General features: G+C 38.5%; 1 protein-coding gene across 1 annotated transcript in view; it reads right to left on the bottom strand.

Annotated features, from left to right (window-relative positions):
• The window catches only part of ZNF385D (zinc finger protein 385D), a 405,970-nt gene extending 390,870 nt beyond the window's left edge, over positions 1-15,100 (bottom strand). The window contains exon 1 of the mRNA XM_056484767.1: positions 14,926-15,100. Within this exon, the coding sequence (XP_056340742.1) occupies positions 14,926-15,019 (94 nt within the window). The 5' untranslated portion in view covers positions 15,020-15,100. The remainder of the gene's footprint in view (positions 1-14,925) is intronic.
• Positions 15,101-23,541: the final 8,441 nt, after the last annotated feature.

Here is a 23,541-nt window from a genome sequence, read left to right as displayed (position 1 = left end):
AATAGCTGATGAATCTAATGATTTCAACTTTATGTGGGAAAGCTGCCCTCACTGTTTTCCTTCACGTTTTACAAATTCAGTAAATGTGCAAACATGCAATAGTTTCACTGTATGAATTATGTTTTTCACAAATCATCATATTCCTACTTGGATACCTGTCAGTTTCTGCAGGCAGAGCAGAGATACCCAAAGACTTTTAGTTCAGGATTCTTGTTTGCTTCCTGGCTTTAAGAGAAAACTAAAATAGTCTCTTTCTGCTGTTTTATTCTGTGATTAGGACATTTATCAAATACATTTTTCAACTGATGAACTGATCATTAGTGCTGACCAGTGTACATTATACTCCTCTTTGATTTTTTTTTTGGTCCAGTTAAACATTTTTTATTTTCCACATCTCATTTTTAAACATACTGTACTCATCCTGTGCAGGGCTCAGTTGAAGAAAGTTCTTTATCTGCAAATAAAACCTTGTGTGTGAAGTTTGCTGTCCTAATTCTACTGTTTTGTTAATCACAGTCCTTGCTATTGCCCTCCTTATCACTGCTATCACATTTCTTATTTCATCACTTAACAATATTCCACACTTGCTAAAGTAAATTGTTTACTCAATAATCTATTGATAAGCAATTTTGCAAAGTACCAGCAACATTCAAGCCCTGTGCATTCAGGTTTGGTCATATGCTACCTACCTCTCCCTAGAGTACATATATCTTTCTGCACACTCAAAAACCTATTAACTTACCTCAGTAAATTCCTTGGATACCTGTTCCCATTTCTCAAATGCAAATAAACACCGTGCAGACACTGCCTATAGGTCCCTGTGTGTTTAAAACATTAAATTCAGCTCGTCACTCACTGCCAGAAAACCACTTATAACTGGTTGAGTCAGGCAATGCAGCATCCCCTCTCATATGGAGTTGTGCACATTCTTTTCCACAACAGGCACACTATTCTTATACATCAATATTTAATTTATATATGGATATGACATATATAAAAATATATATTATATAGAATTCAAGTTTTTTATAAGAATTGTGTTGGTTTCTGTAATGATCTCTGAAAAAAACTCAAGCAATTTATTTTCAGCTGACAAAACCTTTACTGTTTTTCACCTAAACCAGCAAAGCATAATTCCAAGTTAATTAAAAGTCAGCCACATGCTGGCATGAACAATGATGGTTATCACTTTTGCCTGAATGTTGAATTATTTGCAACATTTGTTGGATTCCACCTCAGTTTTGCATTTGCCCATACAAATTGCAATTCCCTATTAGCAGAAGATTTTCTTCTGGCCCATAGTAGGACCAGCTCAGTCAGGGACAGATGTGGTTTTTTACTCCTACATCAAATAATTTGGCTGTCAAGGCATACAAAATTAATTCTAAGTGCAGGGGAAGAAATACACTCTCTGAAGTTGAAAAGCTTGCCAAAGGGAAAAGTAGCATTAATAAGGAGCTTGTACTGCTCATTTACTGCATGCAACATTTCAATCTGTTTCTCAAAGTTCTGTAACAGCATGTCCAGAGAGAACTGAAAAGGCAGCTGGATGAAGCTGTCAGAAACAATGACCCAAAAAAAAAGGTTCCTACCATTTGCCAGTGATGAGCAATAATGCAGTCCCTTCCCTACCCCCACAAAATCTGTGGGAATGTCCTAAATCAGATTCTCCCTCTCTGTCAGCAATTTCCAGACTTCTCTAACTCATATGTACCCAAAACAACAAAGACCTCTTCCCACAGCAACATCAAGGAAAAGAGCAGCTTCCAAAGAGAACAATCATCACCAGCACTTCTCTGCACCTCAGGTGATTGGAGTTGGGTTTGAAGCATATAGTTAGGATTTGGTTTCCTCAGAATCTTCTGTTCCACCTCTAAAGTTAATACCCAGAAAGTTTACTATGTTTGAGCTTCATGAAGTTATTGGCATAAAATCAAGAGAAAGCATAAATGAAAATTACAGTGCTATTATATAAGCAAGTGTGGAAATTGGAGCTCTTTGAGCTGACAATTTGGACTCATTATAATTGTGATGAAAAAAACTGATTAATTTCACATACAAGAAAACCATCATAAATTTACTTAAGAAAATATATATATATAATATATATAATATATATAATATATATATAATATATATAATATATATTATATATATAATATATATAATATATATATAATATATATACACATATATATATTATATATACATATATATATATATATACATAAGAATTAGAAAATTTCTTCTAAAAGAATTAGAAAACTCTGTAGTGTGCCAGATGGACATTTGAATACACAGGTGGCAGGAGCACCAAATCCTAAAAAGGAATGGTGGCAAGGGCTTAAGCAGGATGGGAAAAAAAACACATTTAAATTCTTGTCTCTGACAGGGAAGCTCAGATTTAACTGAGGTTATGGGAACTGAATAAAGGGGGAAGAATTTTTGGAACAGTAAAGACATGGAAATTAGTGTATCATGAAAAGAAGAGTGAAAGAAAAAAATAAAATATGGCAGTGTATTTAGAGTCTTTTTCCTCCCAAGATTAAGTTTAGGCAGACAGGATACAATGGGATAATGCAAAAATTATAAATAAGAATATAAAAAGTAAAGAAGAGACACAACCAGGTAAAAATATTAAAAAAAAAAAAAACTTTATTAAAATGAAACTGATTACAGCTTACAGTCTGAACAAAATTGCTTTATTTCACAGGCACAGCTTATACTTAAGCTGGGTATGCTCCTCATTTTGTGTATATCTCCAACCTTGTATTTTGAACATTTTTACCAATAATTTGACCTGTAAGACTGTGCAGAGGATGGCTCAAAAACCAAAGAGAAGATTTTTCCACTTTGATGGGCAGCAAAATAGATGCAGAAATTGTGCAGCTAACACATGCATACAAAACAATGAGAAAAACCCCAAACCATGAGCAGGCTTTTTGCTAAATGCAGCTATTAAACATATTTTCATTCACTTAACTACAAGGTTTTTATCAATGGCATTAAAATTATTGCACAATGGCTTTATTTAGGTATGAAAATTATTATACACATGTCAAGTAACTATTATTTTAGATCTTATTTGGAAAAGTAAGTATCAACCTCTGGGGAAACAGAATAATTAGTCAAGTTGACATCAAATTCAGTTCCAAAAATATTAAGAAGCAGGTCATAAGTAAGCATTTTTTCTTTTTAGAGGAAAAAAATAATAAATATCTCACTTCTTAACAGATCCACCTGAAAATGGCCTGAAACTAGGCAGCTTTATGCTTCAAAGTTATTCACACTTCACAAATAAAATTCTACCTCACCAAGGAGCAAGGAGAGAAACAACAGTTCTACTTTGTTATAGACTTTTATATCAAGGTATTTACTGTCATCCTATAGCTGTCAAATCTGATTATAAACCAAGGATCAGCAATGAGGAGATTAAAGGCTCATCTGAGAAGATGGAAAAAATGCAATTAATGAAAACTGCCCAGACTGTGTCAGTTTCACAGGAACAACTTCCAGATGGAGGGACTGTGGGAATATTGGGATTACAGATATGAGTACTCTGAGTCTCTCTCTCTCCCCTTTGAAATGTAAATGAAATCTGCTGGAGTTGTTGAACAGATATAGAAACAGATCATATAGATGGTAGATAGATAGATAGATAGATAGATAGATAGATAGATAGATAGATAGATAGATAGATAGATAGTGTAAGTCTCCTCACATTAACCAGGTTTTTGGAGCACAGGATCAGCATTATATTAAATGCAGATCTTTGCTGATCCTCAGGCTTTCTCTGCTCTTACTGGAGATTTTTTTTCTCCATAGGCACTATATGCATCCAATTTCTGTTCAGTAAGAAAATGAAAGTACTCATTGCTGTGCTGTCTGGCACACAGGTACTTAAGCTGCTACATGAGCACTAAGGTCATTTGAGTGTTTGTCTAACTGAAGCTGCTTTTGAGAAGACACACCCCAAGAAAAAACTGGCCAGATATAAAAGACTAGAAATAAATGTTTATGTACATAATCTCTAATGGAGGGATGGCTGAAGGGTTAAAGAGCAAGATTTTATTAATCAATAAGAAAAAGGAGTGTGTGCCATTCTCAACACCATCCAACTACAAAAAAAAAAATAAAATTTAAAAAAAAAAACCTCACAGTGCACTCTTTCAGATACCACAATGAGATGTGCATTTCCCAATTACTTTCTACAGTCCAGCGCCCAACTGTGTTGTGACCATGACATATGCAAGATGAAAATGAACATCCTTCAACTGCCTGATGCTTTCTGAGACCATGGCATTCCTGAGCAAGCATAAACCTATTACAGAACAGAAAGTTGTCCCAAACCCTATAAGCAAACAAAGTGACATGTTTGAACTCTCCCCTCCCAAGAACAATGCCACAGAGAGGAGGCAGACCCACACAGAGGCACTCCATACACTGCCTAATTCTAATCTGGGGGCTATGTGGGCCCAAACCTGGGCTCATTCCTTCCTGCACAAGAGCAGGTGCAAGTACAGTCAGGGCACTGTCTCTTATAGCAAGAGATGTGCTGGGTGTAGGAGTAGTGGATCATCAGGACAGAGCAAGTCTAATTTCATTCTCTGTGAACTGCAAATGCAATTTCTTTTGCTGCATCCTGGGAAAAGTACAGCAGCAAAACTATCCTCCCACGGTGGATTTACTGAAGTGATTTTTTTAAAAATGAATGGAAAGAGAGAAAAAGAAACCTCATGCAGAATAAATCTCCATTACTTGTATATATTTTCAATTATACTGTCGAAAATGGAAGTTCTACTCTGACAACTTACAAGAATTTATTGTCTTTCAGCTATCAGCAAAGATTTTTTTCAAAAAAAAAAGTTCTGGGGGCTGGGTGTTGTATCACTACACAGAAAGCCAAAATAATCAGTTTCTCTGTCTTCCCCATCCTCCCACATTTTCCTTTATGGGTTATTCTGCTTTTACTGCCTACATTCTTCACCTGAAGTCAAACCCTCTGTTTATGGCATCACAGTGGTTGCTGTGGAGGCTATTACAATGTACAGAGCCAAAAGTGATGAGTTCAGGTTTGGACTGAGCAGTAGTAACTCATGAAATGTTTCTGAAGGAGAAGGAGATACTAAAGAAAAAATAAATGAAAACTTCTTCAATGACTGTTTGCCATCAGCTTTAACCATCACAACTGTTTCCAGATCCATTGCTGCAATGGCTGTAGAGACTAAGTGCTGAACCACACATATGGCAGGGAGCACACAGCACTGACACAGATGGCAGCAGAGCTCCCAGCCACGCTGCTCAGCACTGCCTGCTGTGATTGCTGTCGTCTTCTGCAGCAAAAACACACCAACAGCACAGTGTGGCACACACAGACACACTGTGCAGGGCTGCCCCGACAATGAGAGCTCTTCATGCACCCTGCACTCTGCACACTTCTCTGGGACAAATTCAGGGCTCTGCAAGTTATGGCCAGAGAACACACATTCCTGAAAAAGCTATTAGTTCATCATAATTCCTTCCTCTGCATGGACTGGCTTCACACAGCCTTTCTCAAACAAAAATAACTGTTGAAGTACAATTGCTAATTCCCAAGAAACACATAAAATATTAGAAATGGGAGAAATGCACCTTGGTATTTGCATCACAAAGTCCACCACTGCCCAATATTCATAACTTTGGTAGCAGACAGAATTATTATTTTTTCTCCACTTTAGGAAAATCATAAATGACTTCTATTTACCAAACTAGTTTCTCGATCATTTTTTGCCCCTAGCTTTGACACCTGAAGTATTACCAGGAGTGTAGGCTTCAAGGAGAAGCATTGATCAAAGATTTCTGAATCATATCTGTACTGACAGAAGTTTTTTACCCATCTACTTGTTATAAACAAAACCTCCACAAAGCAGTGGAACAAAGATAAAATCAGATGTCAGATTTAAAGAAAACAAAAAACAAACACTAGAGGAGAAGGAAGAGAAATGCCTAAAAATGAGACATTAGTGGCCACAGAGCTCAATGAAAGATCTTATTAAAATATTGTTAAGCAAAGAAGTGAGTCTCTAAACAACCTTTTAACATGAGTGCCTTGAGACTGCTGGCAGACCAATGTATCTTATTACATGACTGCAGAAGCATTAACAAATTAATTATACCAAATAGCTGAATTAATTAGTGTATGTGGGACAATGGCAGCTAATACCAAAAGTTATAATGTGCTTTGTAAAGAAAAACAGTACTCTTTTATATCAGGAAAATATATCACCAGCAAGGTTGTACTACTGCATGCATGCTATGTTTCATGGAGATTTCTTACATAGGATCACTGATGGAAAATTGTGAAATTTACTTGTAGGCTTGTACACAAGAAGACACCAGGACATAAAAAAAAAAAAAAGAAAGAAAAAAAAACCAACAAAAACAAAACAAAAAAACAGTAAAGCATTCAGACTCTTTCCATAATGACCAGAGACTTCTGTGCTATAATGACACTGGAACATTTCAGTTACTCAGGTGGCCAAGACCCTTCTTGCCATAGACTCTTACCTGCACTTCTCATTTATGCACAGAGTTGTTGAAAGGCCAGATAGCTGGCATACTCCTCTGTATTTCTCAAAAAGTTAACTAAGTTTCTGGGTGAACTCAGATAAGGGGCTGCAAGCCTAGGAATAGCTAGAATTCTTTTTATTCAGAACACTATGGATTTAGCACATTATTAGCTTTCCATAGTATCTTTCTGGGGCATCCTAAAATAAGGCAGCTTTCATTATGTTTTGAAGTGGTACTTCAGATCATCAGTGGAATCACTTTAGCACCACTTACTCTCAGACTTATTTCTAGGAAGATGCCCATTATCTAGAACTCCCACTTTTCCAAAATTATCAGGCCCTCTTTGGCTTTTTGATGTGAAAAAGTAACCAGTTGCCAGACTTTGTGCAGTCCTTCCTTGAATGTCTTCAAGGATTGAAGAAAGCCCTGGACAACTTGATCTGATCTCACAGGTGGCATAGAGCAGGAGACTGGACTAGAGATGTTCATTAGGATCCTTCCTACCTGAATCATCCTTTGTATTCCTCAGGTTTCCATTAGATATGCTGAATGCAATGAGAATTTATTGGATCTAAATATTTTAGCTCTAAAAAAACCCACAAGCAAACAAACCAACCACTACTAAGCATTCATATACAATCAAAATACATCAATAAATAATTTTGTCACTTTCCTCTTTTTATGCTAAGAAAATCATAAAACAGAATTTGAGTTTGCAGAATACAAAAGCCTTGGGCTAAAAATGTCCATCTGCCATCAAACTGGCATCAAGTTGGCTCAGGAACAAGAGGGAAAATAAGCTAGTCAAGGATGTAACTTCAGCCTAACCCTCCCTGCAATGGAACAACTGCTCAATGCTGCTAAGAACTCTGAAAAACTCTCAGGTGTCACTTAATCATCTCTTCTGTGAGATCATTTGTGTGCTCACCCCCGGAACAAGTGCCAAAACAGAAGAATTCAGAAAGCCTGAGAAATCAGCACACAGCAAGCAGCTACAGCCCACAGGATCAAACCCTTCCAAGATCAGAACCTCATTCCAGTCACTGCAGTCACTGTAAGGTGATCCTTTTCCCACCTTTACAGTTTCAATATAGTCCTCTCCCAAAAATTAAAGCAATTGAGCTGGGACTAGCTTTCCACAGACTGTACATTAAAAAAACAAAAACTACTCAGGCAAACAAAAACCCCAACAATAAATGCTTCTGTTGTAACCAGATTATTACCACTTCTCCGTGAAAAATAACAAGAAATCCTCCACAATTGCACAATGAATAAAAACAGTGGTAAATTCTCTTTTGCTTCATTAGAACTTGCCTTTGTAGGCCAAATGCTGGAAGCAATTTAGGCTGCACCCAGCAGTCCCATTAACACAAACAACTGACCATCCCTCAGGCAACTTGAGCGTTAGCTGAAATCAATACCTGGACTGGGAGCAGTCCTGACATACAGAATCACACAAGTCCAACGTCATCAGGACTGGAAAAGACTGTGTTCCCCTAAAACATATATTGTTATATAAAAAAAACCCACTTTCTTCCAGTTTTTAAATGGATTTACAGACTTGAATATATCTTGAAATTCCAAGTAGCTAGAAAGCCAAAAATTCACACCTCTAAGTTAAATAAAAATTGAATATTGTGTTCCCATTCCCTCTAATTCGGGTTTGAACATTGTAAGGAATACATTACTGATGTCAGGAGTTGATTATGAATATGTCTTATATTTAGAAATGATGCAGAAGTCTTGAAACATTCTGCCCATTCCAGAACACAGTATCGTGCCTCTTTTGCTGTCCTGCTGATATAAATGTAATGCAGGGGTCCCTTGATCTCTCTGTGTACAGCTTCTCATTACAGAACCTCCTCCCACTTACCTCCTCAAAAATTTTACTCACACCCACTTCTTGTCTAGCAGCAACCATGACCTCCCACATGAAACCACAGAGACTATCAGCCAAAGAGATGAAACTGATGAGGACATCTGGTTACACTACATGAATTTACTCAATCCAACTTCTGGAGAAGGAGTATCTCTTCTCAACCTCCCATTCCTCCCCCTCACTACAAATGCCAGCAGTTTAGACAGCTCTGTAGTTCCAGAGCTTCAGAGAGACAAGTACTGAACAAAATACTGGAATGGTTTGTACAGCAAAGTGCAATGCAGTCATTGACAATAACAACTCTTTTTTTCTTGCCTGTTTCCACAGGCTCTTGGGTTCATTATCACAAACTATTCAGTTCTACTTTAATTTACCTTCAGGAGAACGTTCTGCTCACTCATTCTTACTCCTTGTTTCTACTTTTTGATGCTTTCCACTGGAATGTGGCATCAACAACTCAATGAAAACTGGTCATAGAGAGCACACAAAAAAATATTCTTATATATCACAGGGCACAAGACAAGACCACAAAGCTATCTTAAAAAGAACATATTTTACACAGTATTTTGGGCTTATTTATTAAGTAAATCCTTCAGTATTTACCTTCCAAATGCAACAAAGATTTTTTTTCATGGAAATAAAGAAAATAATGGTACTACTACATATTTAAGGCAAATGCTATTTAATGAGTCAAAAAACTGGCAGTGTAATGCCTTCTTAATAAAAGGGCATTTATTTTCAAAATGCTGCCTAAATAGCAACCAGAGTGCTATCTTCAAGCCCACTCACAAGGCAAGAGGTACAAATTTGCATTTGCTGGCACAGCCTCCCTGCCCTGTAGCACCTTCCTTTGTAGCATGTCACTCCTCTAAATTATTCAAAGAATGCCATCGTAGTTTTTTTTCACTTGCTATTAAATGCTTCAGTATTTTAATCAGCACCAATTTAAAATCCATCATCAAAACAGAATGTATCAAAGTGAACCTACAATAACAATATTCCTTGTTCAACTGTTATAGGAAATATTACATTCTCTACACAATGTCATATGCATGAAGACAGAAAATGAAAATGCTGCCTTACAGTTTCATGGGAAAGACAAGTTAAATCCTTAGAGGGTAAAGACATTCCAAGTCTGGGGATGGCTTTTGCTTCTACTGCTCAGAACAGCACTGGGAATAGCCCAAATTCATATGGGAAAGCAGTCAGGAGTTGCCACAGTCCCAATCATTAGTAAGGCAACATGACAAAACAAATTCAGTGCATAAACAGACATTCCAACTCTAGTTAATGGACAAGATGATTCATTGTTCTAACATGGCAAGGCAAAATGGAAAGACAAAGGCAGAGATGTTAAACTGAATACTAGAGCTGGAAACTTCCAGAAGCAAGTATAAAATGCCCTGGAGCCAGGGTTGCTCAAAATATGAAATATTTTAGAATGTACTGAAATTGGATAGTTTCTATAGTTCTGTCAGAGTAATCATTTCACCTAGCTTCAGAACCTTCAACAGCAAATGCCAAATGATCAAGTAAATTATTATTTCTTTTTTCCTTTCAGATCACACCTTGCACTTCTCAGGAAGGTAACTTGAGACTGTTTGACAAAAACTACCCAAATAGTCCATAAAAAAGGTCAGAAAAATATATCTGTTTCTAAAATGGAAGGAAAGTCTTTGGTTTCTTTACTATGTTTCTGTGCAAAAACTAAATTTAAATAAATATCATAGAACTGTATTTGAAGTCCGCTTCTAAGATCTAGAGGGTGGGGTTTTTCATTCTAATCATAAATTAAAATTTAGAATAATCTGTGGATTTTTAGCTCTGATTGCTTATCTCTAATTGAAGAAGTTATAATGCTAGGTTTTATCAGTGTCATAAATATCCTCTTCTGTGAACTAGGCATCCATTGGGGTATTACCTTTTTTACAGTGAATTAATTTGAAAAACAAAATAAAATAAACAAATAAATATTTTTTTTACAAACAAAAAAGCCAGAAACAACCACAGAAAGAGGTAACAGCTAGCTAGCACTTACATCAAAGGAAAAAGGGAAAAGGCTAATCAAGTTAAAATATATTTGGCAAACCAAACTCTCTGGCTCTTCAGGCCAAAACCCTTACCCATCCATTTGTTTGGAAAGCCATGCCTGCAGAGCAAGATCTACATTACACAGTAAACACTCTCTCTTACTAATGAGACCCCAAAAGTGGCTGAGGCATCAAAGTGTCAGTAGATGTAAATAGAAATGACATCAATGTTCACACATTCTGAACATATAGGCTAGGAAAATGTTTCAATATTTAAAATCTACCTGCAGATTATTCCAGCTGATCACAGACAAGATGTTTACTTGCTTCAAGATGAAAACTTCTATTCCTTTATATTAAGCATACACACGTGTGTGTATATATATATAAAAAACTACATTAATTTCAGACTTTTAATAAGGCACATGTAAAAAGTGAGGTGAGGAAGATTTGGTTATGACTACCTCAATATGACCAACATTATTTCCCAGGAGGCAGAGAAGGAAGAAAAGGAAAAGCCAACAGAAAATACTGAAGCACATTCTTGACTATTTCAAGAAGAAACGTACAAAGATGAGAACATCTGAAAGTGGAAAGCTCAAGCACAATTTAATTTTCTAACAACTGTTAGTTGTGGAATTAGTCCAGTCCAGGAGCAACCTGGATGTTTGCACATGTGCATACAACTGAGGTTATTTGAGAGGAGAACAGTGAACAGGTTTGTAGGGTTTTCATCCCTCTCTCTCCATTCTCCCAGCAGCTGAACACAGCTAGAAGAGACCATGTCTCTGCAGCAATAATATGTTGACTTCTATCCTTCCCTCACTACAACCTTTCTATTACACCAGAGATGGCAACAACAGTTTTTGTCTTATTCTGTGACAGCTCTAGACAGGTGAAGACTAAAATTAGCCAGCAGATCCAGGTGAAGAAGCAGTCTGTGTTGTTAGAGCTCATATTCATTTATCCAGCCTACCTGGGTATAATTCAACATACTGGCATAAAACCAACTGATTTCATTGTGCTGGCTGGAGCACAGAGGACCTGCACTTGCCAGTCTAAATATGGCACATTTTGTGAGCTCTTTTTTTTAAAAAATCAAATAAATTTAAAGTAATTGTTTTCTATCCAAAACTTTACCTGTGTGGACACATACACACCTATACATATATCCAGTACTATTTACTTGTGCTGTTTTTCCCTGGTAAGTGTTTTTATACTAACTTTCACATAGCTTTAAAATGGATTTAAAATATTGCTTTCTCTCCAGAAGTTATTTCTGGTGGTACTAAAGTAATTTAAAACTTATTTCTGTTTCATAGCTTTTAGTCACAATCTTTCCATATCTACTCCTCAAGGGTGGAGGTTTTCTTATACAAATACTTCAAAGTTTTCTTAAGCAGTACACTAAAATATTACTTTATTTACGTATTCTTCATTATGTTACTTCTTAACATCTTCTGCCTAAAGAGAATTTGTAATAGAATCCTGGCTGTAGCTGTCAGTTTTCAAGTTCTTTGGAGATTTTACAGGTAAGTTGCCAATGATAACCCAACATCAAATCATTTAAAAATAGACTTTTTACAAAACTGTTAATATTCATGATCTCAACAGGATCTTGAACTTTTTGCTGATATCTTGACAAGAGTTCATTTACTCTATAGACCACAATGGGCAGAAATGCTAGTTCTGCTTTATATTGCTTTACATGGTATGAAACCACAAAACCTGCAAAAGAAGAACTTTTACATGTGAGATCATAGGGAAATTTTCATATTTGTACTTTTAAATACTAGAAGAGTATAAAAGTCTCCCTAATTCCTCATGTAAAAGGTGAGAAGAATGTCAAAGTTGGAAAATATTTGTAACTTGACTCAGTTAAATGGCAGATTTGCTCAGCTGCAACTCAATATGCACCCTGCCAATTCAGACCCTTAAGTGATGCCCAAACAAACATATCTTAATCCAAACATACACAGAAATATTGTGCATGGTCTTCAGATGGTGTCAATCATAACAGTGCTGTTGAGATTCCCAGAGCTATGACACTTTCCACCAAGGCAGGACGGTGGCCCATTGAAATGGTTTTGTAGCAAAAGCAGAGATTAGGAAGAAATATTACTTCCCAAATTTAAAAGTATTTCATACAGTGAACAGTTCCCACTTCACTTTGATAACTGAATGCATGCAGGTATAAATGAGTCAAACCTGTCAATATGTTTGCTAGTTAAAAATTGTGGGCAGTTCACACACTACAATTTCACTTTTAGGTATGTCTTACTTATAACCCCTCTAATGCTTCAGCTTAAACATTTTAAGCAAATTCTCTGTTCCTGAATGATGACTTGATCAATGCTGCCTACAAAAGTTGAAATTTACTTAAAAGTCCATTCTTGAAAAAAAGCATTTCCATAACTTTGAAAATTTTGTAAGCATACTAAAGTAATAGCACTTCTTTATTTTCACCCCAAATATTTCCCTGTAGCACACAATCAGTATTAGGGATATCCAAATTACTCTGATTTAATTTTTACCTTACATTTGGAGCTGTCAAATGTTAGTAAATGGTCTGGTAACTAAGTCTAGGTCACTTTGCAAAGGCTTATAGAGTGCTTGCTTTTAAATTACAGCTGAAATCTAATTGGGATGCAAAGTGTATGGGCTACAGTGTAATTCAGTGTTCTGTGTTGTTGCAGCAATTACTTAAATGTGAATTCAGTGTCATATGATACTTTAGAAAACATTTATAAGAAGCAACCCTGATACACTGAAGCATATCACACCTTTTTTCTTAAGGTAAATCAGAACCAAGTTATTTCATAATTCCATAATTTAACTAATTTAGGGTAGAGCTATTATGATAATATATTAATCATAGCAGCATCTGCAGGATTATAAACTTTGCCACAATTGCACAGCTGAATCAGCCAAATGTTTTCAGTTTGGCCCGACACCTCACACTACACAGTCTGTGGATTCAATTCTGGCTCTTCTTAGGTCAGTGGCAAAATTCCCACTGAATTCACAGCATCCAGAATTTTGGTCTATGTGCCCAGCTACAGTGTAATACCCACATATAACAGGCATACAACTTAAAGGAATCCCATCAACATGTGAGTCCCTACTACCAGCATTACACTCAGAACAAACAGAATAAATACTTACAATTATTTTTAAGCAACAACTTTTCTTCTCTCAAGGGATAACACTTTTTTTTTTTCCCCCACTGAATTTATTTTAGAGGGTTTTTGACATTCACTGACAAAATCTTTGCTCCGACTTTTAGTCTGCCTCCTCTTTTGGCTTGTGAAAGGGGCACAAAGAAGCAAAATGGAAAAGAGATATTTCTGCAAAAGCACTCCAGCTCAGAAATATTACAGTCAATGGAAGAAACACTGAGTTTTCTTTTATTTCAGACCTGCATTAGAGTCTATTACTTTCTTAGCAGGCATTTTCACAAAATGCCAACACCTGAGGTGCCAGGTTCCCCGTCATCTCAACATCTTTGTCATCAAGATTACTGAATGAGCTACAGCAACCTCTGGACTTGTAAAGAGTACAAATTATGCCTTCAGCCAAATTAGTTTCTCAGGAAAAGACATGAAGTTACTTTGGGGACTAACAAAACAACAAACAAATGCAAATTGATGCAGAACTCGAGCACAACTTGAGATGTTACTTTACCCTTGAAGGATTAGGTCAGAGACTTCTGCAAACCCACTTACCGGAATAGTGGATTTAAAACCCAAGGGGAAACAGACAGCTAGAACAAATTCTAGTGAGATTTCCAGACATTGCAACCAGATCCACAAACAGTTGCGTTTGTTCCTCAAGGCAGAGAACGGTGACAGCCAAGCAGTACAGTAAGGAAACCGCACAAGACAGATTTGGCTCTGGGTAAACTGCACTCAGTGTTTAGCACACAAGGGTCATGAACCTCAACACTTGCTTTCAATAGTTCGTGGAACACGACTCCCTTCTATGTCTTCAGAGTCAGGATCTGATCCTGGGAGAACTGTCTGTGTGCTGTTTAGCCTCCAAAGAGAGCATCTGCCTCCCCGAACAAGTAAGGGAGGAGGAGACAACAGCACACATGGCAATATTTTCAACAGTGCTTTCCGGGCATTAAGATCGCGAAAGCCAAAAGAGATTTCGGGGACTCTTCTCAGGTTCACTGGCGTTTGCCAGATTGCAAATGCTCTCTGCAAAAATAATCAAAGAAGCCGCTATCAAAGCAAGATGCCAAAACGCGCGCGAATACTGTTTCGCCTCGGCAAATAAAAGGCATAAGGCGCAGCTCGGCGGAATTTGGGAGCAGGGAGCTGCTCTCCCTCGGCACCCGCCGGAGGGGAAGGAGAGGAAGATGCCCCTGCCCCGGAGGAGCCGAGCGGCTGTAACAAGTCGCGGGCAAGTTGCCCTGGAGGCTGCCCCGCCGAGCCCCGCCGCGGCCGCCCGCTCACCCCTTACCGTGCCGGGGCTGGGGCTTGGCGCCCGGCGCCTTCTCCTTCCTGCCGCTCCGCATCCGCCAGCACGGCGCGCCCCTGCCCAGCGCGCCGGCCATGCCGCGGCGGCGGGACCGCGATCCCGCGGGGGCGGCGGGAGCGGAGCGCGGGGAGCGCTGCCCGGGAGCGGCGGGAGCGGAGCGCTCCCCGCGGACCCGCCTCCGCCCGGCCGGCGTCAATCAGAGCGCGGGCAGCGCCGCCCCGCGCCCCCCGCCCCGCGCCAGCCCCGGGGACGGCGCCCACCCGCCCCGCCCGGCAGCCCCTGCTCGTACCGGAGGGAGGGACGGCATCGGCGGCGGCCGCGATGGGCTCCTGGGATCGGAAGGATTCCGCGCTAGGGGAATGACAGCCCTCGGCACAAGCCTCCTCCTGCCCGCCGGCAAGTCCTCCTACAGCACCTTCCCTGAAAAACATGTGTACGTTACCTCCTGCCATCAAAATCGTTGGTTGTGCGCACTCCTGACTCCATACCGATGAGTAACTCAACCTGAGATTCCCACTTCCCACAAGACCATGTGTGCTGAGACAACAGCCTGCCTCCCTCCCTCCCTCACCTCCGCGGAGCACCCTCTTCTTCCTCGCTAGAGTCCCGGGCCGTCGAATTCTTCCCCTGGCTTTGGCGAGGGGCCGCCAGAATTTCTGCAGAAGGATCATTGCAGTGCGAGAAACATAACGGGCATAACTTTTGTTTGCAATCTTAGTAATAAATCCACTTGCATATCAAATTATAGTAGTCACTGCAGCAGCCCTGAAAAGTTATTCCATGGTTGATTTTTAATTTTTTGTACACATAAATATATATGTGATCAGCACTTCCACATAATGTATCTTTCTTTCTATATGGACACTGAAATGCAGAGAAAACGTACGCAGAATTTGCACTGATTGAAAGAGGAGGTGGGGGAGAGGAGAACAAACCCTTCTTCATGTGCCGCTATATTCCATCTCTGTTTCCTTGACTTGAAGAAACTTGTGGAGAAAGATAATCAGGATCTGTTATCATAACTTTAAAACTTAATTATGCGGAAACAAACCTAGATCCAGGTTGTGATTTTTTAATTAATATTTCATTTTGAAAGACTCTTAGGCTTTGAAACTCAAACAGCCAAGATGGAAAGGAACCACAGCTGGCCCACAGCAGCACTGTTTTGTCCTTCAGCTGGAAACCATCCTCCTCCTTTTCAATGCCGATCTCCGCCAACAGCCCCTGTTAAGGTCTCGCCCATCCCAAGCCCCACCACCGTGCTGCCTCACCTGTGAGCTCTGGCCGGCAGAGGTGACTCGGTAGTGGCAGGAGCTGCCGAAGCTGTTGGTGCTCCAACACGCTGGGATGTTCTCAGGGGTGTTTGTCATGAGCGCTGAGAATGATTCATGTGAACAAGGATCAGTGACCTTGACCTCACATGCACAGATGCACCCTGTGGTGATGAATGTAATAGAATAAACAGTTAGATACGATTGCTTACTCCCTCTTGCAGCTTTGTTCTTGCCCAGCTCTATTGCTCTAGAATACAAATAATGACTCATTTGCTTACCCTCAAAACATCACATTTAGAAACCTGCTATTCATCTCCTCTGGAAGGGTCTGGAATAAATATACTCCCAAAACGGCTGATTTAAATCACATATATTTTTATCACTTGACACTGTTTCTGTTGTTATTGATAAAGACTACACAAGTGGGTGTGTGGTGTCACTGCTGAGGAAGTTTTTTATAGCGAATGGTCTTTTGTTAAATCTACTTTTATAAGAGTATTTACACAGGGGAGAAGGAAGAAAGAAAAACAAAAGAAAATACATCTGGGGATCCATCTCCTTTTGCTAAGAATACGAAAACCCTACAGCAATTATTTGGAATGCAAATGAAAAATAGAGTATAAAAGTGTTTTGCAGAGAGCAATATTTTTAAACGATGTAAAAATATATTCCATATAAAACAAAGTATCAGTGAGGAGGAAAATCTGCAGTAGCTGTATGCAGATTTAATATTCCAGAAGAGCCCTAATAAAAATAGGGGGGCTGGGGGGGAAAGGAAAGAGAAAAAGGAAAATAAGACTTGTACCAGTCTTACATACTTAATTTGTCATTGTGAAAAGAGGTAACTTTTCGGAAACTTCCATTGCAGAAAAAGTATATTTGCTACTCTTCCTTGAAAGATTGTTTTTTCTGTTATCAACATTAAATATTTTCTTTTTTTTTTTTTTTTTTTTTTTTAAGAAGAGAAAAGACAGCAATCTTCTTAAATATTATTGTTCAGTGATTTGTGACCTGTGACCTGTAATTTGACAGATCATCACACGTCATCATTTGCCAACAAAAGAATTGATAATATGAGAAGCCTCTGTTGAAAAGGTGCAGATATAATAAAATGGTAATACTGAAGAGCTACTTCTTGTTTCATACTGTCATTTCTTTGCCATGGCATCAAAGGTTTCAAGCTAATTTTTGTTTAGTCTTATGTTTCCTAGTCATTTAGCATTGGAGATGTACAACTGTTTTCATGCATTAACTTGGGGCTGTTTTTCCACTGGCAAATGAGTATTTGGGTGTCATATCTCTCTGTTTAGCATGTTCTTTGCACTTAAGTGTAAAACAGACTGGTGGTTTGAATACATGTTCTAAATTTTGCTTTTGCTGAACAGACTTATTCAGACCTTCACAAATAGGAGCACTGCCATACTTCCTTTTTTGCTTAGGCATCTGTTGTTTTACCTAAGAACATTATGGAAGCGTTTCCAGTCGTACCAGTTATCATGGCTGAAATTATTGTACTTCCTTTGGAAAGGGAAATATACAGTACATGCTCTATTGTCATACTCTCTGAGGATATGAACTCAAATTGGAAAGGCTTCAGCTCAGACCAGGGTACCAATTCACCTCTAATCCAGAAGCCTTGGACTCTTCTGTCCCTTCCCACCCTCCAGTCCAACACTTGGTGTCAACTTCCTCAAAATTTACCATTAGCATAAATTTTCTCTTAGTGTTATTTCTGTTCTGATGACACCTACTTCTCCTAACCTGGTCAAATAGAGAAAAGCTAGCTGTATAGAAAAGCAGTTCACAAAATTACACTGATTCCTTGCTGGCCACCGCTTGACATTCCATATTGGAATCCGTGCCTCTCCAGAAGATGCCTCAAGGTTACAAAGCATTACAAGAGATTTTGTACAAACTACATAAAAGTTGAATAACAAGCAGCACATCTTATGCCTTTTCTTTTTTAAAATTATTTTTACTGCACTACCTTACCTGTCAGCAGCTGCCCTACTCTGCTCTGTGCAGGTGCAGAGCTGCAACAAAGCAGCTGAACTGGCATTCATCCCCCAGCTTGCTCTTTCACAGCAACCTCAGCTGTTCTCATGCATTGTTTTGTGTCATCCAGGGTAGGCTCTCTTCTGCTTCCTGGTCCTGGAGGAACTGGAAAAACAGCAGGGTGTCTTTGCAGCTACAACACAAGGCAGAGAGCAGGAGTCAAGCTGTGGTGGCTCTTGCCTTGACTATAGCAGTGTTCACTCCTACCACAACTTTATAAACTTCTGTGTAATCTGTCTGAGTCTTATTTCTGCCGTGTGCCAGGGGCAGCTTTGCAGACACAAGCCCAGCAAGGATACTGTGCCTGCACAGAGGGCAGCAGGGATGCCCACCAGCCCAAAATCATAAGACTGCTGCTGGCCAGGGCTGTTTGAGGCAGACTTTGAAGCCAATGTTAAGCAAATAGTATTTTTGGCTTCTTGTGCTCCTAATTATTTCACAAACCTGGGAGTAGGTTTAAAGGGCTGGCTAGAGTCATAAAAAAGAACATGCAATGATGAGAGATCTTAGTACCAGAAGTCTGAGAAAAAAAAGACAGCCACTAAAATCACCTTCAATGAAGCAGAAATAGTGATTTATCCTCATATCTAAAAAGTAGAATTTTTAGGATACCTATTCAAAAATTAAAGTACACTTCAAGTCCCAGAATCACCCTTTGAAGTGTAATATTGTTTCTCCTACTCCTAGAAACTAGGGAAAAAATAGATAACTGTGAAACAATGCCACACTGCAAGGCAACATTTTTGTCCCCTATGCCCTTGCCTGTGCTTCTTTTTAGGCATCTCTGCTCCTTCAGCTATTACTCCTAACACCAGAAAAGTTGTTTCCCAGCAAGTGGAAGTGAAGGGATACATTACCAATGGGTAATACAGAAGATACGATTCATAAACTGCACCTACACGTTTCATGCTGCATAGACTTTGATCCAGCTGACTGCAAAAAGCAATCAAGGATCTGCCCAAAGAATCAGGGGTGCTGGATAGATGCACCAGGTGGATAAATATGGAAATTTAGAAAGCCCACAGGATGCAGCTTTGACCTTAGAGCATTTAAGCTACTATCCTAGAATCTCAAATTTTAAATGAACCTATTACATATTGAATGTCCTGCCAAAAGTCCATTTTTTCCAAACTCTTATTCAAATCTGATCAGAAGAACCTACTTGAATGATAGTCTTGTCTCTGAAAGTTCTGTTGTTGCAGGAGAGACTTGTCTGCATGTTTTTTGTCTTTTCATCCAACATAGAGAAAAACCACAAGATTTGTAATCTCAAGTTCATTTATCCCAGTGTTGATGCATGAGATATTTCAATATTTCACTACATAACTTACAGCAGGCTGGTGAAACTGCATGTGCAAATAAATCACTAATACAATGAGCAAACATTTAGAGATAAAAGTATGCATTTCCAGGTATCATAACTTAGTAGCTTAAAAAATAACTGGGAGGTTTCTGAATGAGATAAAAGTTGTAAAAGTATAAAGAAAAACTGAATATTTACTGCTTTTTCAGGTCAGCCATGTTTCAGTGACTGAAAAATAAACCTTATGTAAAAGAAATTTCTGTTTTCAAAGCTATGCAATTATTGCAGGGCTGCCTCTTGATCCCTCATGTTAACTAATGAAACAGGAATGCTACTAAAGAGCTGGAGCAAAAGACAGATAATACTTAGGATGCACAAGAGGCAGGATCCCAGGAGCACACACTGCTCTCAGGTATTTATTAGGGTTTCTCCTCTGGATACCCTGAGGAATAAGATTTTAAATAAATATAAAGCAAAGTTATGCACAGGGATCTTTGAGAGAAGAATTAGAAGGCCAGTCATAAAAGACTAAATTAATCTTTTAATTACCACAGAACTTAAGAAAAAAATAGCTATGGTTGAAAAATTTTAAAGAGATCTTCAATTCTACTTCTTTCCAAACTGAAACTAAACTCAGTTTAATATCACTGAACATCACAACAGAATCATCTGAACTAAGAATTTAGTCCTTGCAGTTGTGAGCAGAAATGGATATCTCATACCCTAACTAGAATAAAACCTTTGTCCTGCAGTGGGAATTCACCCTGAAGAAAAAAAAAAAAAAAAAAAAAAAAAAGAAAGAAAGAAAGAAAAGCGCAACTTCTTTTTCACCTGTCTCCTTCTTAAAGGTTCAGTGAGTCAGACACAGCTTTAGTTTCTATTTGCAGCTCTGTAGGAAACTGCAGAAAACCGATTGCCAGGGGCTGCAAGAGGAACATGCTGAATGAAGCATTACCTCTCCTGGCTGTGCATCTCCCTGCCAACAGCCACAAAATCTGTAGCATCCCTCTGGCATATGGCAGGTTGCAGGAGCTTGCAGGAAACCTCATCCAGGTTTTATGGAACTAGCAGTTGTGAATAGTTTGTTTGTTCTTTGTTTCTATGACCATAATTCAGGGTTTCATTCTCTCTTCCACAGGAGTTATGCTTGAAGTTGATGTCTGGGATTGAGCCCTAACTGCAGCAGCCAAAATCACATCAAACACAGCCTGTGCTACATACTGAGCAGCGCATTAATGCAACCAAACTCGTACAGTGCTGTAGCTCTAATCACCCATTAAATTCACCACAACTGCATTATATGGCTTTTCCCTGGCTTTAGTCAAAAAGGGTTCCTTGGGTAAAAAGAACAGAGTAAGACAGATTTAAAGAGGTCTTAAAGGTGCGTCTCAAAATTATACAATTTGGCTTGAATTTCCTTCTCTACTTCAATAACCACCTAATTCTTGCTACATTAATATTTAAATTGTAAATAGATATCTAAAAATTAATTTAAAAAAACATTCTGTGCACTGCTTCTACATAACATCAAAGAAGAATATGTAATGAAAATAAGAACATTCCTTTGGAATTAGTGTGCAGGAGATCTCTGATCTAGCACTGGTTCTTTTTCCTTTGGTTGGTTCCCTGATAGTCAACATATAACTTTTTAAGTTTATAGTTGCCTTCATCATTCCTCAAGTATCTTTGATGCTTTCATTAATCCCTAATGGAACCATTTCTGTTCAGAAGCTATTCTCTATTCCCTTTAATTTTGGACTCCAACAGTATCCAGGGATCTTTTAGAGTTGAGGGGGTGGGCACAACTGTCACATTCAGTAGCAGAATTCCAGGACATTGTCACAGATGGTCTGACCATCCAACAGAGCATGCTGACAGGTTCCTAGGTCATTGCAATATTACTTCATGACACCTCTGTCTCACTGCTTCCTTCTTCTTTGGTGTAGAAAAAATTATCACACCACAATACAATACTTAACCTCCTTGAAACTTATTTGCTCTGAATAATAGAATTTTTGCTACTTTGCTCTTTTGGCCTGCAGAAGAAAAGGTTCAGAGGTGGAAGAATGACTTCTACCTCCCAGGATCAATGTGCTCCCCTTTCTCTGTGAAAGCTTTTTCTTCACACACATACCAGAAAAGCAATCTCATCCTGGAGTCAGAAGCAGGTACTGCTAATGTTCACAATTATGATGCGTGCCAGGTCGTGTGCTGTTTGGTTGGTTGGCACATCTCAAGGCTGACAGAGACCAGAACTGTGTGAGATGTAAGATGAGGGCTGTTGTCACCACTCCTTCCCTGCTGCCTCTGCAGCAAAGGGGGTTTTTCCACCAGGCACAGTTCTGATGGATACATTTTGGCCTTACCTATTTGATCTTTCAGTCTTGGTCAAAATCAACAACTCCACAGTCCTGCATGAGTACAGAAAAAGGAAACAGGAATGTGCAGGAAATAGAGACAAGAGACAAGAAGCAGCTTCTAATTTACCCAGTGCAAATCTGAGCTGTGTAGCACACTGCTCCCAGGAGCCAGCGCCCTGCTCGTGGCCAAAGGAAAGCAGCATTCCTCTCCAGGGCTGCTGTAGGCTGTCACAACCAGACTGAAGATAAAAAACCAATTTAATGTTTGACACCTTTGGAGCTCCCAATACATTTTTTTCAAGTTCAGCTTTAATAGCCACAGGACAAAGGGATATGGAAATACATGACGAATCAGATACACACCATGGAACTATTCAACTTTTTAAAACCAAAAAATAACTTACTAGAGTTGGTAATAATGATCCATGCCTTGCTATTTTTTTTCTGTTTAACTACAGTAAATCTAAGAAAGGCTATGCACGTAACTGTTTTAAATCTGCCTCTGCTATTTTTATCTCATAATCTTCAACAGGAATACATTGTATCTCTCAGGATTTCATAATCCTCTATCTCTCAGAGGCATTCCCTATATAGATACAGAGTTATATTCATAATGTGTAGCTTACTTATTTCTAAAATAGTTGGTAGATCATCTCCACTTGAGCTATTCCTTGGCTCATGCCAATAAACCAAGCAATGATTCCTATCAGTGATCAGGGAGTTAAAACTTGTTAATACAGTTGTTCTTAACATGTTTTTTAATCCCATGGGATACCTCTGTGTTAGGTATAATGGCAGAAAAGCTCATTCTAGGTTGCTCCAGATCTCAAAATACAGGAATAATAAGCTAGTTTTGCCAAAACAAATTTTATAAAGCATAAAAACCAGGCTATACATTTTTTTCAGAAATCAAACTCAAAAAACATTTCAGCACTGCTGCACACACACACCCACACAAAAGTAAATAAATATTGAAAATTCAAGTCTACATACCTAGAGTCCCTCTTGACCTATTGAATAACTCTGTACAGCACTGCTCTAAGAGAACTGAGACAAAAAGTCTGAATATGAAAAGCTGCAGCAGTTCAACAGAACAATGCAACATTCTCTTAGACTTAGGTGCATCCTGTACTACAATAATTTATTTCACTCATACTTAAAAAGCAATATTAAGTACTCATACACAGGGAAGGAAATATTTTCTGTATGTATATGCATATGATATGTAAAACATATATGTTCATAAATCAAATTTTGATCTACATTTACATAATTTGCAATGGAGAAAAAGAAAAGAAGTTATGTGAAATGCTACACCTGATAAAGTCTAATGACTTCAAAGGATTTGAGAATATTTAAAAAATATTTTGAACAATATAATACTGAAGTTCACTCAACATTAGATGCATATGTGTAAAGGGCCTAGTAGGAACATGGTAAACCCAAGGCACATGAAATATTAGCTAATGTTCCCATCCCCTGCATTGGGTTAATATCTTCTATATCCTAATATCAAATATAGAGGAACTCACTTTTGACCAAACCTCAACTTACTTTTTTTAATTTCTGTTCCTGACTCTGTCAACAGGAAACTTGCCTCAATAAA

Source organism: Oenanthe melanoleuca, chromosome 2, assembly GCF_029582105.1.
Source record: "Oenanthe melanoleuca isolate GR-GAL-2019-014 chromosome 2, OMel1.0, whole genome shotgun sequence".
NCBI classification, from domain to species: Eukaryota; Metazoa; Chordata; class Aves; order Passeriformes; family Muscicapidae; genus Oenanthe; species Oenanthe melanoleuca.
The sequence above is the reverse complement of the archived record's forward strand: the minus strand, read 5'-3'. Positions and strand labels throughout refer to the sequence as shown.